Below are 18,842 nucleotides of genomic sequence, written 5' to 3' on the forward strand. Positions count from 1 at the left end.
TAGTGATTGAATCTAGTTATGGTAATGACTTTAAGACTAAAAATATTTACTCAAATAGCAAGTTCTTACGTAGTTTATACCAAATGTCTAACATTGTACCAGACCAGGGGATGTTCTGTTAAATATATTCTGTTAGGATTTCTTTCTCAACCAATCTCCTGCCCTGAAGAAAGGTATGCAACCGGGGAGGTAAGACCAGTATGTGGATACATTAGGATGGAATCCAGTGTTAATCTACACAGTATTTCATTAAGTTACAGGAAAGTATGGTCTGAATTCAGAGGTGGTAGTGACCAGTACAAGCTAACGTAATCAAAGGGGCTCTGCTGAAATGAAAGGACTCAAGGGCAGCTATTGAAGATAGTTGAGCCCTGGCCGGTTTGGCTCAGCGGTTAGAGTGTCAGCCTGTGGTCCAGAGAGACCCGGGTTCGGTTCCCGCTAAGGGCGCGTACCTCGGTTGCGGGTTGTCCCCGGCCCTGGCCCTGGTTGGTCGTGCGGGTGGCAGCACGATGTGTCCCTTTCACGTCGATGTTTCGCTCCCTCTCTCTTCCTCTCTCTCCCTCTCACTCTATCTGAACAAAAAATGGAAAAATGTCCTCGGTGAGGATAAAAAAAAAAAAAGAAAGATAGTTGAGATCTGCAGATTTTGCAAAGAAAAGGGACAATGTTTAGATAGGCAAATGCAAAAGAAATCAAGCCTCCTCAAATAAAATACTTTTGGAACCCTGGTGTGTGGTATACAGCTATGCATTTGGAACCCAGGATGATAAGAACTCCCTCTTTGAGGTGGCAAGTGCATCTGTAGGACCTGAAGGATGACTGGGTGTAAATGCAGTGACCACAGACTGAAAAAAGGAATCCCAGAGTCCCAGCTTCCCTGCTGAGTTTTAAGCTGGAATTTGCCCAGCATAGTGGGAATGCAGAGACCAGCTAGAAGGAGTTAGCTGTGTGGTGGACCTGCTGTTGGGACGCCTGGGACCAGATAGAGCGGTAACAAGGGAATGTAATGTTAATAGCAAATATAATAACGATGCAATACATTCCTGAGACATATTTGTTAAAAGAATTTAGAGATTTGAATTAGTTGACAGCTATGAGATTATACATTTCAAATAAAATGTCATTAGTGTTCATTTGGAATCCTCCTAAGAATGCCTCATACCCAGTTTGGTTTGGATAGCTTTTAGCAATCAATCTTTTCCAGGACACTTATATCGTTATATGGACACTTATATGGTCCTCTTATAACCTGTTCTTGAATATCAGGGGAAAAATTGGTACATTCCCAGCTTGGATCGTTTTTCTCATCTATTTAAACAAAACTTCAGAATTTTATTTCTGCTTTTGACTTTGGTCCGCAAGATCACAGAGGACCTTTGACCCATTGAATGAATAGAAAGATCAGTCCAGCAACTCACCTGCATTTTGGTCTTGGCTTTGTTATGTACAAAAATTGACAGGCTGTTGGTGAAGCTAACTGGTCAATTCTTTTGAAACCTTGAACTAGTTTTCAGGTGTAGACCCAATATTAGTACTTGACTTGGACAAAGTCACTAATCTTTTGCTAGATCCCATCCACTCTGTCTGTTGAATAGTGATACTACTACTGTGAGGATAAAAGTGTCCTGAAAATGTATAGTAAGGGGATGTTCTGTTAAATATACTCTATTAGGATTTTTTTTTCAGTACAGACACATGGTTGATTGCCCATTTATTTTGTTGAATAAATGTGTGATTAAAGATTCCCACTTCTGTTTCACAAAATGGCAAACTGTCACTTTTCTGTGGTAAACATGTCATTGACATTCAGTAAATTGGAAGTATTAATGATAGTTATCAAAGGTTTTTAAAATGTGTGTGTGTGTGTGTGTGTGTGTGTGTGTGTGTGTCTTAGTTGGGAAAAACATTCCTAAACCATCATAGTTTTTCTTCTATTTTGTGTTCAAGTGGGCTTTCTATTCACAGAATGAATTTTAGCTTCATATATTGGAGAATTAACTCAGGCTGTCTCATGTTATAAGAGATGTATATAATAAATGAAGATGGTAAAGTGGAAGATTTCTCTATTCCTGTTATGAAAAGCATGTGTTTCCCATAGCTAAGCCAATTCAGCTAAGACTTGTAGGCACCAATTAGTTAAGATTTTCCTTCCAAGAAGCAAACTTTAATTAAAATATATAGTTGCTATGGTTTCCAAGCTATCCATTTGAGCCAATTTATCTGTAAAGATATATTCACAAAATAAATTCCATGTTAATCGGAGGCTGCATTGAAGGGCACACACCAGCCAGCCAGCATGTAGCTGTCCGAAATACCTAGGATGGTGTTGCTAGATGTAGCATTTCCCCCCAATCTTCTTTCCAAAGGAAACATAGGACTGTTTGAACTAAGGCTGTCTAGCCTGACTTACAAAGCTAAGTGGGAAATTAAATACTTGGCCAGGCAACCCAGTTTCAATGTCCTCCAACTGTCTCTTTCCTCAGGAAGAGGAAATTTTGCCTAAAACACTGGAATTGTGTTCATAATTGGAAATGAGTTTTTCAGAAGGAACTTGAAAAGGGTGTCTGTTTCAAAGTCCTCTGCAGAGTTTAAACAATAAAATGTTCATCTCAGTTTTTTAAAAGGAATTCAACTAATATGTTACACTCTAAGCCATTCATGGATTTGCTTGCCTGTTGCTTTGTCATGTCCAGTTCCCAATCATCCACCCCATCTCTGTCCTCACATCCTTTAGCTCTGAAGATGGGACATTATCTATGACTACTTTACTCTTTCTTTGACCAACCAGATTACCACAAAGTTTCTAAAATTCAGTCTATCTTCTTTATCCTCATAATGAAGGCTGATGACAGCTGTGTGTGTCATCTACTGGAATGCCTTCCTGTGGCATCTTTGTATAGTTAGTCCGAAGTGCTAGAGCCAGTGTCATCTGCCTTATCTGTGCCTACCAATATATCACTTCCTATAGAGATTTATAGAATTTTAGAGCTAGAAGTGATCACATGACCCTAATCACCAAGCTGGGTAGAGGCAGATATAGACTTGATGCTTAACACTCTTCTTTCTAATTGTGCTCTCTATTAAGAAATATATATACTGTGCTTTCCACCACAGGGCCTTTGCATATGCTGTCTCTTCTGTCTAGAAGGCTCATCTTCTAACTAGGCTGGCTCTCACTCATTGATATTTATTGATTTAAATGTCAGTTCCCCAGAGAAGCCTTTCATGACCATCCAATCATTTCTTCATCTTCCTTAGGACATTTGAAATGATTTTATTTGTTTATGTCCTTGTTTCTTATCTATTGTTTGTTCTCCATATACCCTAGTATCTGGGACATTCAAATATTTGTTGAATAAACAAATATACTTTCTTTGTGTGACCTTTGGTTTGGCCTAAACTCAGTGTTTATTAATGGCCAGAATGTAACTCGTCAGTCTATTAACACTAGTCAAATACATTTTGAGCACATTTAACCATTTAGTCAGTGCAGCTCCAAAACACAGGCACTGACTTTCCTCTGAATCTTATCCATTTGTATTCACCTGGTTTTCACTCCCATGTCACAGCTTCCCTCTGCTGAGGTTCCGTGCTCAATGCAGTGGTCAGGGCCCAGTTACGTGCCCGAGTTAGTGTGGAGGCCGAGCTGGACAGCCCCGAAACTCTGCAACAGGAAGCCAAGCTGAAAACCCTGTGGCCTGCAGCAGGGCAGAGATGACACGAATGTGGAGCATAGCCCTCTCTGGCGTGGCACTGGAGCAGGAGGGCAGAGCAAAGCAAGCGATTCACTGCGCCGCAGAGGGCCCGAGATGTGGCATGGTGGTGACAGCGGCATCAAAGCCACATTTAGCGCTAGAAGGGAGGCAGGCAATAATAATAGGGCTTCCGTGTGCAGGTACTGTCCATGGTGCCTTCTGCACGGTAACTCAACCCTCCACTTGTGAGGCAGGCACTGTTAGTAATCATTTTACAAATGAGGAAGCTGAGACCCAGGAGTTTGCTGACTTGCTCAGGGCCACAGAGTAGTGCTTAGAGCCAGGAGCCAAACTCAGGCAGTGTGGCTCCAGCATCCATGCTCATCACCACTGCTCTGTTCCAGATCCCAGATGCGTGTCTTCAGAAGGTGACTTCACAGGTAGGGCAGGGTCAGATAAAAGTTGAAACTGTTTGGAGGATTTCTAGTTAAAGTTCATAGCAGCAAATGAACAGGAAAAATGCCTGGTCCTAGATTATTAGCACGTTAAAAGCATTCACAGTGGGCGGGTTCTCAAGAGCATAGCAGGTCAGGATGAGTTAGGCAGTCTTCTGGCCCTAGACCGTAATCCTTTGTCCAAGAAAGAAGATCCCAAGACTGGATTAGACATGCTCCATTTTACTGTAAAAACAATACATAAAACATAGAATGCAATAGCATAAATTTGTAGATTTTTAAAAGTTGGAAAGATTTTACCGAAGAATAACTTTTAAGAGACCAACTTTTTAAGAGAATACACTGACCCTTGGTAAATGTTGTTTTGAAAATAAATACTGCACGTACTTTTCAGGTGATAAAATGAAATAAAATATATGGAAAAGGTGATAGGATAAACTAAGAAACAGTGGGCACAGCTGATATCATGATGCTGAGTCATGACGAAGACCCAGCACCCTGTGAAATGTCCTGGGAGTTGGCTGGGGAATTCACTGGACCCCACATGCAGTGACTGGGCAGTGAGCATTGGTCTCAGGTGCTGTAACACTGAGCGGCAGGAAGGAACTTCTGAATGTGTCAGACAAGGAGGCCAAAGCCAGCCTCTGTAAGGAGACAGGCCTAGAGCTTCAGGTTTGTGTTGAAGTTGGCCTGTGAGCTACTGTACCATCAGCTGGCAGAAGATTGTATCAGGCGGTTCCTCACACTGTGCCTCACACTGTGGGGTTGAGAATGTTCTGATTCTCCTTCCTGGGATAGAGCCGTTTTTGAGCTGGTGTAGAGGTTTTGACTGAGCTACTTTTTCTCCCTTTCTCCAAATGTATCAAATATGCAATGATGGTGGCAATCACCCTGCAAGCTCTTTGCTAGGCCTCTATAAAAAAAGGATGACTGCCCTGGCCGGTTTGGTCAGTGGTTAGAGCGTTGGCCTGAGGACCAGAGAGACCCGGGTTTGGTTCCCGCTGAGGGCACGCACCTCGGTTGCAGTTTGTCTCCAACCCCAGTTGGGGTCGTGTGGGTGGCAACCAGTCGATGTGTCTCTCTCACATGGATGTTTCTTTCCGTCTTTTCCTTCCTCTCTCCCTCCAGCTGTATCTGAAAATAAATGCAAAAATGTCCTCAGGTGAGGATTTAAAAAAAAAAAAAAAAAGGCTGACTTAATCTTATTTACCCTTAATTGAGGATCACTGTCTTTATAATTATTATGTGCCTTCCCTCCAAGTAATTCTTTTTTTCCCATGTACATTAGGAGCTGAATTCTTAGCTTGATAGAAGCGAGAGGATAAGAGAAGTTGGTGTCCCTTGAAGGTCGGTAACCCACACACAGACAATAGGAAAATAAATTTCAAGTGAGTTGTTATTTAGACTCAGAAGATTTATCTACAAATCAGTTGATTAAACTGGTCATTATTGAAAGACATACACATTTGTAAATGTAAGAGGTGTCCATCATTTTCCATGAATTTGAATTCACGTGGGCCACGAGCCTATTGTTTTTATTCCAGCTTAACGTTCCTGGGCACTTCTTAAGGACAAACTGCAAATGAAAAGCAGTTTATCGTGTCCCATTCCTGGGTCTAATATGATTTGAGAAGCCCTTTCTCAGAAAGTCTGCTCAGCCAGGAGCCTCAAACAGAGGCCCTGGCTGAGTCCCTGGAGCAAACACAGAAAGCTGGGCTGTCCAGAGGGCAGAAGGGTGTAGGTAGATGCACTGCTGTTAGCAGATCCTCCTCTTTCTTTCATTGCCAGAAGTTCTTAAATAACTATATTCCTAGGGAGAAAATCGACTCATAACTCTCTTTAAGCAATGACAGTGCCCCAGAGACCTGGACTCCCAGAGGAGCCAGGGTAGAATAATGTTAATAATTAATTGAAGGAATACACAGGCAGGAGCTACCTCTTCGACCAGCCTCCCTCCACCCATCATGCCCGGAGATGTCTTATGAGATGGGATTTTTTTTCAAATGCATAAAAACATCATTTAATTATTATTTAATTAGAATGCCTCACTCAAGCCATTTGCAACCAGGTATGCTTTTTTTTTTTTTTTTTTAAATCATAATTTGTCCTAACGAGGCATGCTTTTATTGTGATTTTATTTGTACTGCTACTTACTTTATTCACAGTTGTATTTCTTAAAGTCAACTGTTTGCATTTTCTTTCAGCTCTCATAGACTTGAACTTTATAGAGACATTTTTAACTCTTAAAATACTTAAAGGTTGTTATTTTCGTGCTGAAGAGATATGCACCTTAATTTAACAACTATCTGGGCTTTAATATTGGTGCCAGACCTGGGGTTGTAAAGATGGATGACATCCAGTCCCTTTTTTAAGGAACAAAGAGTCCACAGTCTTTTGATTCCTTCTTTTACTTGTTGATTTATACATTTCCTGTTTACATTTTAAGGTTTTCCCTAAACAGTTAGAATGACTATGCACTGACCAGAGGTAACACAAGTGAAAACGTAAAAGATTTTCAATCCCATCTGCTTTGAAAGTTAAAAAACAACAACAACAACACTCCTGTATTTTGCAAGGGTGAATAAAAATCATTGATTTAAGAAGGCTATTTTCTAGCATAGTACATAATCAATCTGCAAATTAGTGTAAGCAGGACAGAATTTAATAGGTTCATTGTATGGCCAAAATGAATTTAAAATATCCTTTCAATTGTTGTGTGTATAATTTCAGACTGTATGGGGCTTGAGAAACCATTATTTGAAGATTACCGTTCTTTTAACTGTAGAAGTTAATTGTATCCACTCCTGTTTCTCATGTATTAGAAGTATTGATAGATACTTTCAGAATCCATAGGAGTTTGTGTTTACTTTAAACACAGTATGTTGAGATATTTAATATTTATAACCAAGTTCTCTCCAAATGCCTGTGATCACTTCTGTTGGATTATATGCATCCAGTTCTCTTTTGTTATCACCAGCAAGAATGTTGACAGCATTGCTAGCCATGGAATTAAACTAAGCAGAGTGAACATTTAACTTGGTTCCCCAGGTGTCCAGGAGAAAATCAGGAGAGATTCAGGAAAGCAGCTGCCTTGAAAACTAAAATTAGACATTTATAAGTCAGAAGAAACTCTCCTTTGTCTTTGTCCATCATTTTCTTCTAAGCCTGTAGATTTCTGAGACTTGGGTTGTAACAAGTTTGTGAAACTTTCCAGCGGTTGCACTGTGAACAGCCGTCTGCATTTACTAAGCCCACTACTGACTTAGCTCATCCATGCACCTCTCTCGGGATGGTTTGGTTGTTGATGCCTGTGAAGCTTGCTCTTTCCACTTTCGCTGATTCTATTTACTTGAAGTCATCGGCATACAAACTGGAGAAGTTACATGGTTATTTGCATCTTAGGAAAAATACAGTTTTCATTCTTTTGACAAATGCATCAATTAAGTGACAGCATAGTGTTCAGCTATAATAAGGAAGAGAATTTAAGTCAATCAGACTATTGGTACTGATCAAATTATTTGATAATTGCTTAATATAACCTTCACTCTGTCTCTTCACAGAGTCTGTGTTCTCTAGCGTTAAGAAGTATTCATAATGCTGCAAATTGTGGACTTTTCTGGGGCAGAACTAAGGTTGAGTTCTAGAATTCAACTCTACTAGCTTTGTGACTTTGAGGAGTCATTCAATATTTCTAAACTTTCAGTCTTTCATTTTCAAGATGATGATAATACTATCTGCTTCTTAGTTTTACAGTGAGGATCAAATGCATTAATGCATGTTAAATGCCTATGCCTTTATTTAGGAAAGTGCTTGATACATGATAAATGGAGTTAAAATTATTGTCATTATTTGTGTCACCTGATTTACTTGCTTGACCAAATCGATTAGTCTGTTGTTGCCTAGTAACTGTTTTGTGAAGACAAAATGATCGACTACCTGAGAATCTTAAAGAACCCAATGAACTTCAAAGTCAGCAGGGATTTTCCTGGCCAGGTCCTCTCCCTGCTGCACTATTGCAAACTATCTCTAAAATCAAAGGACACGAGAAACAGGGTGAACACAGCCATGTTGCTCTGTGTTGGCTGTATTTAATGGGACTTTTGAGATTTATTTCCTATATCAGTTTTACTAATGGCAGGAAAAAAAACAACCCTGATATCTTAAGTTTGGATAGACTACCATCATCAAATAAAATGCTTAGATTAAGTAGTAGTGCTTTTATAGTTTTTTTTGGTTCCTTATTTTTTGTAAATTTGTTCTCAACAATATCATCAACTAATATTCCTTTATACTGAGATAAAGATTTTTTTCTTAACCTGATAACTTTCTTCACTGGAAGGAGTTTTTAAGTATACAGTTTAAGAGAGAAATTTGTAGAGGTATTCTTAAAGAGTAGTATTTAACATGTAAGCAAGCCTCAGATACACACGTTAGCTGCCATAGCCAAAATGGGTGTGCATTTGTCACCTGGGTGTGCTTTACTAGTTTTTCTATGAATGTTTCAACATTGTCTTCAGCATTCTCCACTTCCCCAAAGCCTTGTGCATGGTAGACAGTCTATAAATGTTTGTTTAGTGAAAAATGAAAGAATAAGAACATAATATGCATATACTGTTAGATATTCTATCTTAGCCACCTTTAGTAGTTAGACCATTAATAAAGATTATTGTCAAATGCATGATCATTTGAGGATTTGTTGATCTTAAGAGAGTCTTAAAGATTATCGTCTTCAATATTATGTCCAAGTGCAAACGAAGCCCTGCAGAGCCAGTGGAGAGAGGCGTGCTACAGGGGAGCAGCAAGCAATAAGCAAGAACATGGGAGAATGGATATAAGAATGAAAGAGGTGAGAGTCAAGTCGGAGGGGGAGAGAGCTCATTAAAATGTACCCAACAGAAAATACCAGGATCTGAGCCAATGTCCACAAAGGAGGCTGGATGTTTGCTCAGCTTTCAGGCCCAGGGCTGGGGAGAAGAGGACTGTGGGAGGGGGTCTGCCAGGTGGCTCCTCTCCTCCAGGTTCCTGTGCTCAGACCCCTCACTGCCCCCATGTTTCCTTTTGACAACAGCTCTCTGCTGTTGACTTTCACATTTACACCAACCCCCCAGATCTCTTCTCTGAGCTTCAGACTTATACATTTAACCGCTAGTTCTGCATCTTACCTTAGATATCTAGCAGAAATATCAAGCCTAACGTGAATAAAGGTGGATTCTTGATTTCAAATCCCAGTCCTGCTCTGTCTTCAAGCCATCTTCCAATTGCCACTCCCCTCCCCATTTGTTCATGCTGAAATGTAGCCATTCTCTTTTATTCTTTTTTTTTTTTTTTTCACAACACTCCACATCTCCTTTGTGGTCCCTCCCTCTGATGTACTGAATGGGGCACTTCTCTGCACCACCGTGTGGCTCAGTCATCTCAGCCCCTCTCTCAGGTGCTCCCTCCACGATCACCCAGACTTCACCCTCCTTTCCCTCTGTTCTCCACAGCAGCCAGGAGGATCACTGTAAGGGATAAAGCAGGTAATACCAATCCCCCTTTCCAAACATCTCCCACTCCAAATCGTACAAAATCCTGGCTCCTTCCACTGGCCCACTGACACCGTGGGTCATGTCACTCAGCTGCTCCAACTTGATCGCCTTCCCCCTCACTCTGTTCACCTCTCTTTGGCCCTTGCAGGCTTCTCTGGTTCTGGTAGTGCCTCGGGCTCATTCTCATCTCGGGGACTTTGCAAATTCTATGCTTATTCTTTGGAAAGCTCATTCCAGGTCTTTATGTTCAGGTTTCCATTTGATGCCCCAGATCTTCTCTGATCATCTACATCCAAGCTAAAGTGGTAGGGGCGTTCAGGGAAACTGTGTACTCATTTATGTGTCTGTGTATGCACGTCTGTCTGTATGTCTTCCTTACTAGCATTTTCCTTGAGTGGAGGAGCCCCTTTCGTTTGTTTTCAATGGAGTGTCTTGCACATAGTAAGTGCTCAATATAAATATATGTTAAGTGACTGTGATTACAAAGTACGTATTGAAAAACATACCAACGTTGCGAATGTACAAAAAAGTTTGAAAGTGTACAGTCTTTCCATTTTGTTTATCTTAACTAACTAGATTCCTACATTATCTATCCATGTTACTTTATGTGCAGATATGTAATGCTAAGACACTGTGAAAACATTGCCTTTCTTATGTAAGGGAACTCTTTCTTAACTGTTACACTGCGAGTTTGTTTTGCCAACTCTTGTCTCGTAGTAGTGTGGACAGTATCGATAGGCTAAATTCAATGGCATTTCTATGAATTCCCAATTGATGGAGTCTACACCAATGATGACTTGTATAATTGGATAAAACTTTTATTTTGCGGAAATGTATGACAATAAAAAACAACTATATATAGAATTTAAAAAAACATCTCAATATACATAAAAATGCAAAATATTCTAAAAGAAAAGACATTTTTATAGGTTTAGTATCCCTTGAAAACTTGTTTTTACAGATTTACTTCCTTGTGCATTCGTTGACAATACAGACAGATGCACTTACAAGGGGCCACATACATTTAAGAAAATTGTTACACGTATTAAAATGACATCAATTTTTATCCTCTGGCATTGGAAAAGGCAGTTATTTTCTCTGGGAAAAGACAGCAGCAGCAATGTCACGGTGGACAGACACATTTTAACTCTAAATAGCTGTTAAAATGGTACGCATGCGAAACAGCTCTGTAGGGTTTGAAATATTTTCCACACAGTTCCCAGTTCTTCAGTCCAATTTATTGCTATTTACCTAGTACCTCCTTTGCAGGGCTGATGCTTTCAAAGGAAATAGTTAAAGTGAAGGCAATTTTAGGGCACAAAGAGTTCCTCTAGGCCCGACCTCATCTCAGATGCCTTGTTGTGTGTTTTCCAGGTGGAAGTCTGACTGCACTTGGAGTTAACTGCTTCCGACTGTCCTGGGAGCACAGAACTCCCAAGTAGCAGCCAAAGAATTTGGGGCCAGAGTGATGGACACATTCGTTCATTCATTCCTTCGACAATAAGTTATTGAACACCTTGTAGCTCCTGGCACTGTGCTGGTCATGGGACAGCTCAGGGAAGAGTTCAAGGCAAGGCCTTGCCACATGGAGTCTCTCTCTTAGAAATGGCGCCAGTTCCCAAGACTGGTTACAGGTGGATGATAGCAAACGTACAACAGAATGCATTTTTCTTCCATGTTAAAAACACTTTCATTTGAAAAGAGGTGAGACTCAAACATACTTATGGTGAAGAAAAAGTTAGGACACAGATCCTGTGTTTTTTTTTTCCTGATTTCTTAATTTATTTATATGAAAATCATTGGATTTTGATATCCATTTAACTGTTTACTCTTCTAGAAAATAATAAATGAAACAATCTGGAGTGCTTTAAAAAATATAGCACTTGTATGGCTAGGAGAATAGCACTCACGGTTTTTTCTGTCCAGGCCTTCTTGAAAAATGATCCAGTATTTCCAGCCTTTATTCTAATTTTAATTAGATTAACTAGATTTAGTTAATTAGGTTTAATTTTAATAAACAGGATAGCACATTGCTCTGTTTTTCTTTTCCCTTTGAGATGTCAGGTTCTTTTTTCTCTTCACAAAGAAGAGAGGTGGACCAGGGCCCACTGCCCTTCTCGGGTGCGTCTCTGACGGCCACGGCCTCACTCGGGCCGGGCGACACCCGCTCAGTGCTGCGCAGCTGCGCTTTCTCCTGGCGCGTACACCCCTTGCAGGGAGTGGCTGGGAAGAAAGTGTCCGGGCGAAATTTGTATTCCTTCCAATAGCTATTATAGTTAAAAGGAAACCTTATTAAGCAGATATCCAGCTGAACAGCTGTTATATTAGAGTCCGATATTAGTGGTAGAAACAGTCCATATTTTGCACATCTCCTAAAACTGTTTTTGTCTTTCTATACTCCCTTCTACACCCTTCTTCTCCCTCTCTTTCCCTCCCAACCACACACACACACACACACACACACACACACACATTTTTTTTTGCAGCCTGGTGAAAGCACTTTTCAGAGTTCTTATTGAAATGACCTACCAATGGTTAGATCTGACGTAATTTGAGGACCTCCCTAACGTTTTCATTCCAAGTTTAATGTTCCAAAGAATGTTTTTCAAATGGGACAACAGAATTGAGGTTAGGCTCCATTTAAAAACAAATCTGTCTTACCTGGAGTGATTGAAAAGACCTGTACTCTGAAATAATTTTCAGGGTGCTGTCTACATAACTGTTTTATTGGTTGACTCATTCATTAAATTTTCTCCTGTGCCAGACACTGTTTCAGGCATGTGGGGTACAACACTCAACACAACTCCTTGTGGAGTTTATACCTGATGGGGTGAGACATCTTCTACAATAAACATAACTTATGAACAAGTTAATTTATACGATGTAAAGTAATTGAGTATTTTGAAGAAAAGATGTACAACAGGCCAACGGAGAACCATGAGTATGAGTTGGAGATGGGGGCAGGTTGCAGGATTCAATGAGGTAGACTTGTGAGTCTCATTGAGAAGCTGAGATTTGAACAGACTTGTAGGAGGTGAGGAAGTTAGCTAAGCAGCTATTTGGGGGAAGAACATTCCAGGAAGCTGGACCATATCTGGGTGTTCAGGAACTGAAAGTAGGCTGCGTGGCTGGAGCAGAGGGTGTGATGTCATGAAATGGGAGAAGTACCAGGTGGCCAGCTCATGCGGGCTCTGCTGTACTTTTTAAGGACTTTGGCTCTTATGTGGTACAAAATGGTGAGTTACTGCAGAGTTCTGCATGGAGAATGATGTTCACACTTAGTGTTTAGGAAGAACACCCTGGCTGATGTGGATCGGAAATAGACTTTGAATGAAAATAGACTTGGGTGTGGAGGCAAGAATGGAAGCAGGGACACCTGTTAGGAGACTACTGTGAGGTTGGATTCTCGGGATATTTTGGAGCTAGGGTGAACAGAATTTCCAATGGGTGGGAAGTGGAGTGTGTGTGGGAGAGCCGCCAAACACAGGCCACGGTTTTTGTCATGAGGAAAAACAAATAGTCCAGGAGTCTAAGTCTAGGTCTAAGTGTAAACCACCAAAAAGAGCACAAGGTTTTAAAATTTTAAGCAGTAGAGTAAGATGGGCAGACATCCCTGCCTCCAGCTGCTGTCACTTGCCCCTCCTTGACTGGATTTCTGAGCACTCACCTGTCCTTCTGCCTGGACCTCTCCTCTCCAACACCTTGGCATAGTTGGCCTATTTTCAGATCTAAGTCCTCAGAGAGCTCTTCCCAGCCCATGCTCCCTAATGTAGCTGTACGTCCTCACATCTCTCTGTATGGTTGTCTTTATTGCATATATCGCCTTCACAGAATATCCTGTTGGCTTTTTGTTGTCTGTCTTCCTCACTGAGGGGACCTCCATCAATGCGCAGAGCTTGCTGGCTGCTGTATCCCCAGTATCTAGAACAGCATCTAGCACACAGCAGGTAATCACTACTGAGTGAAGAAGTCTTGATGTCAAAGTAAATCAAGTATGTGTTAAAGTGAAGATATGAAAAGAAGTAAAGATAAATCAAAGTGAATCAATATATGATGTATCAGCAAATGAGAAGAAGGAAAACCAAAAGAAATCCATGGAGTGGGAATAATTGAAAATTGTAGAATTATTGAATTTCGGAGTTAAAGGGACCAGCCCGATAGCATACACAGGTAGAAATCTTGGCAGGATCGCATTGATCTTTCTCTGAACAACTCCATTAACATGATGTACATTATCGTATTTTTCACTCTTTGGATATTCTGATGATTAGAAAGCTATTTTTTATAAAAATGCATAGAAGAATAAGAAGTATTGGATTGGGCAGAGTGGATCGAGTATTTGGCTGGGAAGGTGTGGGCAGACACCCAGAGCTAAGAGAAGTTGAAGCCAATGAATAGCCATGAATAGGTTTTTATGTGGGAGGAACAGCATAGAAAATAACCACCTCATATTTCTTTCAGGATAAGCATGGAAAGAATGGTTTAAGGTAAGTAGTGTTAACTTCACAGACAATAGACAGGAGCAGTACCTGACTCACTTCTGTCAATAAAGCAGCCTTGAGTTAATGTCCAGGCAAATCGGAAAGTGCTGATCCCAGCAAGAATTTTAAAAAATGAGTATCAAATTATAGAGAGAAATGTAATCACTTATACTTCTGGAGTTAATATAAATTTGAAGTAGGAGGCTAATCTTTGCTTGCCTGAGGAAGGAAGAGAAACACTTTTAGTTGGAACAGTAATAATTTTTGAAATATAATTCTGAAGTAATTTCCTTAGGAATGTGGAAAAGCCTGTGGATGGTGGGATGAATTTGGGACTAAAACCATTGGTGTCTCTAGAGTTTGGGGTTTATTGAAGAGATTACCTCTAGATTTGAAGTCAGTGCCATTGAACTCTTTCTGGCCAAGGGGGACAGACACTTAGCCCCAGAGAAGCTTATATCTATAAGCCCCTGACTGCTGTAGTCTCCAGATGATTGTTCTGTACACCCTTTCACATGCTGTAATTTATCTTGGAATGGACCATTACCGGATTTTATTTTCTGCCCTGAAATTTTGGCAACAACACTTCATCTAATCAAGACCACTCAGAAGTTTGACAAACCATAGACAGTTGCAACTACCAACAGTAAACCTTTTATGTACAACAATCAGAGTCCTTCACGGGTGATTTTAAGGGTGGGTGTTAGCCTATGGAGAGAAACATTGCATTAAAACCAAGAGCAAATAAGAAGGTTTAATATTTTCATCAGAGTATTTTCTTTCTTTTTGTTAATTCTTACCTGAGGATATTTTTCCATCAATTTTTAGGTAGAGTGGAAGAAGGGGAGGGAGAGAGCGAGACATCAATGTGAGAGACACACATTGACTGATTGCTCCAAGGACGACCCTGATCAGGGTCGGGGATCAAACCTGCAACCCAGGCATGTGCCCTTGACCGGGAATTGAACCTGTGACCTTTTGGTCTGCAGGCCAATGCTCTAACTACTGAGCAAAACTGGCCAGGGCTCATCAGCGTATTTTCTAACTAGCTGAGGGAGCTACTTTGTATGATCGAATGCATTTTGAGTAATTGAAGGGAAATCGAATCCAGGATATTTATCTAAGGAAAATATCAAGCTCTTGTAAAGGTGAATATCCATCCAGAATATCTAAAATCAGGAAGAAAAAGGGAGAACTTAGAATTTAACTATCTCTGTAAGAAGCTTGATATATTAATGGTTAGAAGATCCAAGATGGAAATCACTGTGATGCTCCAGCAATGAAATAAAATCTTTTGAATATATTTGACTGATCCCAAATGTTGGGCCAAGTTCACTGCCTTCTGGGCGTTATTCTCTCATTTACCAAAGGAGTCAGGGGATGGAGGACCGGTTAGATTAGGAAATCTCTAAGGTGCATTTCAGTTTTAAAATTGAAATCATTTAGAATAAGTGAATTTAGTGTAATTCTTATGACTTTTTCTTACATTTGTTTTATTGCAAGAAGTGGTGTGGACTTTTACATGTAGGTTCAAAGAAAGATATATGGAGAGAAATTATTTCTGCTCTGAAAATATGCACAAGATTTACCCAAAGAACATCTTGAGAATGTGGTTGGATTTTTACATTGGTATTATTTGCTTAAGCTTGCTTTTCTAATGTGTAGATGCCCGTAGGTTTCCCCGAGTGGAAAGAAAAATAAAGTAACTTTTGGGGAGATTTCCCCAGTGGCTTTTCATAAAGGGTCTTTGAGATCAGTGATCACCTAACAGTGTATTTTAGAAAAATGTTTGCCTACTCCACTCCCGTTAAAGGATTATATAATCAGTTTCTTGATGAAGTCAACAACTGACAGCGTGAGTTCTCTTATTTATGTATGCAGATCAGCTACTGTCTTTCTGTTCTTCTCCTGCCCGCAAAAGTTTTCTCATTTGTTCTGTCTCTTCATTGTTGAGTAATAATTGCAACAGAGCCTGAGCCTGGAACAACAGAGCCTTCTGAAACACAGCATATGGACATATAGTCCTTAAATGGAATTTGTGCTCTGCGAAACCTAAAACTTGCAATGACTGGTCATCTTTCCATCCCAACTCTAGAGCAGTGCCTGACAAAAATCTGTGCCACCATAAATATGTGTTGGATAATGAACTCAGAACTCTCCTTAGCTTGTCTTCACCATGAAGCTATTTTCCCCCATTATTTTTCCCATCTAAAATATGCCCTAGCTTTTCCTCTACTTGCCTGTATTTGTAGTGAATGCTTTGAAACAAACGTTTGCACTTCATCTACTGTAATTTGACATCAAAAGTTGGAGAAGAGAATGTTTTCCAAATTCAGGAATTTATCCCCCACCCCCTTTTTTCGGTACTGACATAACTAGAAATATAAGTAGAAACTTACTTAGTGAAAGCATCACATCAAATACGTAAACTGCAAAGGTTAAAAAAAGGAGAAATAAAGTGACTGAGATCAAGTTACTGAATTAAAATCCATTTAGAGGCATTTTACAAATGTCACCTGAATGTATATGGAGTCATTTCAGCTGCTGAGTCCAGACCCAGGGATAGTGTAGTATAGGGACAATAAAGATAAAGTGTAAATTGTGAACAAAGGAGAAAATAAATATGTTAGTTCACGGTTTAAATAGAATGTTTCTGGAAAAGTTTTCACTTGGATGGTGCTTTTCAAGTGGCTGTTTTTCTAAACTAGAAAGTGGGACATGCAAAACTGTAAATCAGGCAATCTACATTCATGTTTTGATGCGCAAATTACTTATTCATTTGCTAGAGTAAAGAAGATTCATGAAATCAATAAGTTTGTTATTCATTTATGCCCTATACTTTCTGTTTCCATTTGGAAGAATCCATAAAGCTCAACATTTCATTGATCTAAAAAATGAGAGTATATTTCTAGCAAATGTCTTCAGTTTCCTGCACCTTGTGTTTCTATCTTGTATGAGGAACACTCAAGGCTGCCTTCTCCATTGGTGTGAGATCAGTGGGTGGTTATATTCATGTTAGCAATAAGGTCTTTCTGCAAACATTTGTGCAAACAGGCTGTTGTAAATTGGTCAGGGATGAGATTAGGTGCTACATTTATGAATTAAGGACTGGAGGTCCTTATATATTTTAAGAAAATAAAATGTTGATTTGAAGGTCACAAATACAGAATTGTGGTCATATCATCAATTTCCGTATAAAAATTATTGTTTCCATGATGAATTTCAGATCAAGGTATTAATTTGCATCAGTAGTCATCCCAAGTTGAGATGGTTAAGGGGCTCCAAACACTTCTTTTAAATGCATAGAGGCGGATCTGCTGCTTCAATACTAACTCTGGAAATATCCTCTGGATTCTCTTGTTATGTACATTTCACTGTACCCGAAATGTTGGTTCTTGGCTAACGAATGGCAGCTATGTGGTCATGTGATGTGCTTGAATATTTTCACTTTAATGAAAAATAACTACTGTCAGATGGTCCCTCAGAATGAAACCCCTTTCCTGATGTAAAGCCGTGGACTTCAGGCATTTCATCAGGGAACAGAAACTAAGCACGACGCCGACCCTGCACTTTCAGTGCACACCTGAGCTTGTGAAGAAATTCAAACGAGAATCATTTTCACGTCTGCCCTGGTTAACCTGGAGATTTGGGGGAGACTGGGGTCTCTGTCACACACAGCCAAAATGAAAGTCAAAATGCAGCCCAACTAACTATTTAGCCCTTTCCTAGCCATTCTCTGGGTCACAGTCTTACTACCTGTAGATTTGTGACAAGAAGAAAATGTTGGTCCTAACGCTTAAAATGGAGGGAGCTAGATATTACATTGTTTTTCTATTTTTAATATGACCTGGTAATTTATTTTGGTTACAATGAACATTACAAAAAAAAAAAAAGTCTAACGTGTGGGATAGCTCACTGAAAGCTCAAAATGCACAGAGTAAGTAGGAAAGAGGAAATAGCTGTCTTCAGGATGTCTCCTGTTCTGAGAGCTACCTGTGCGCAAAAGCCTGCAATCTCAACACCTACCAATTTCTCTATTTCTCTTCACCACTGTACCGTTGTTCAAACTGCTTGTAGTTTCAATAGCTTTTGTTATTGTTTTTCTGGGGAGAAATCTTGTTTTTTCTTTTTTCTTTTTTTTAAGATAACAGACTTAGTCGTCACTACCTGATTTGAATCAATCAAGCCAGAAATATCCTGACAGTGCACCAAACAAGACCTGTGTGTATAATGTGAGTTCTTTCTTTTCAATTTTAGAATCAACCTTGTCCTATGTTAGGCAGCTGGAGGCAAGAGTAAGACAGCTGGAGGAAGAGAATCGCATGCTGCCCCAGGTGGGTGACTTCCAGAAGCTCATAGCTAGTCAGTGTCATTTGAGTTGTAGCATTTTATTTGGAATTTAAAATCTCAATTACATTTTCTCTAAATGATACAAACCATTTTGTAAATAGCCATTCATCAGTGTGGAGTGTGATTACTTTCCATAATGGCCATCATATTATCCAGACTCTTAAGTGTGATAATAAAGGATGCAGATGTCTGAAATAAGCACGTAAAATAATTCTGGAAGGAAGAAGTAAAGAGAAAAATGAAGAGAAGTAGAAAGTACTTTGATAATACCGCTCATATACATTATGCATGTAGTTGGTGAATATAGAGAAGGGACTTGTATTTAAATAAAAA

The 18,842-nt window shown here is 39.8% G+C and overlaps 1 protein-coding gene across 5 annotated transcripts in view; it reads left to right on the plus strand.

Moving 5' to 3' along the window:
- Positions 1-18,842, plus strand: part of CCDC85A (coiled-coil domain containing 85A) — a 159,703-nt gene that overhangs the window by 101,317 nt on the left and 39,544 nt on the right. For 3 of the 5 annotated variants that reach the window (XM_036262982.1, XM_036262977.1, XM_036262978.1), the window contains exon 3: positions 18,417-18,493. The exons of 1 other annotated variant lie outside the window; for it this stretch is intronic. In XM_036262982.1, the coding sequence (XP_036118875.1) occupies positions 18,417-18,493 (77 nt within the window). Of the gene's footprint in view, positions 1-18,416; positions 18,494-18,842 lie in introns of those variants that run through there. One more of the 5 variants, XM_036262980.1, reaches the window with a different exon arrangement.

Source organism: Molossus molossus, unplaced genomic scaffold (assembly GCF_014108415.1).
Source record: "Molossus molossus isolate mMolMol1 unplaced genomic scaffold, mMolMol1.p scaffold_m16_p_15, whole genome shotgun sequence".
NCBI classification, from domain to species: domain Eukaryota; kingdom Metazoa; phylum Chordata; class Mammalia; order Chiroptera; family Molossidae; genus Molossus; species Molossus molossus.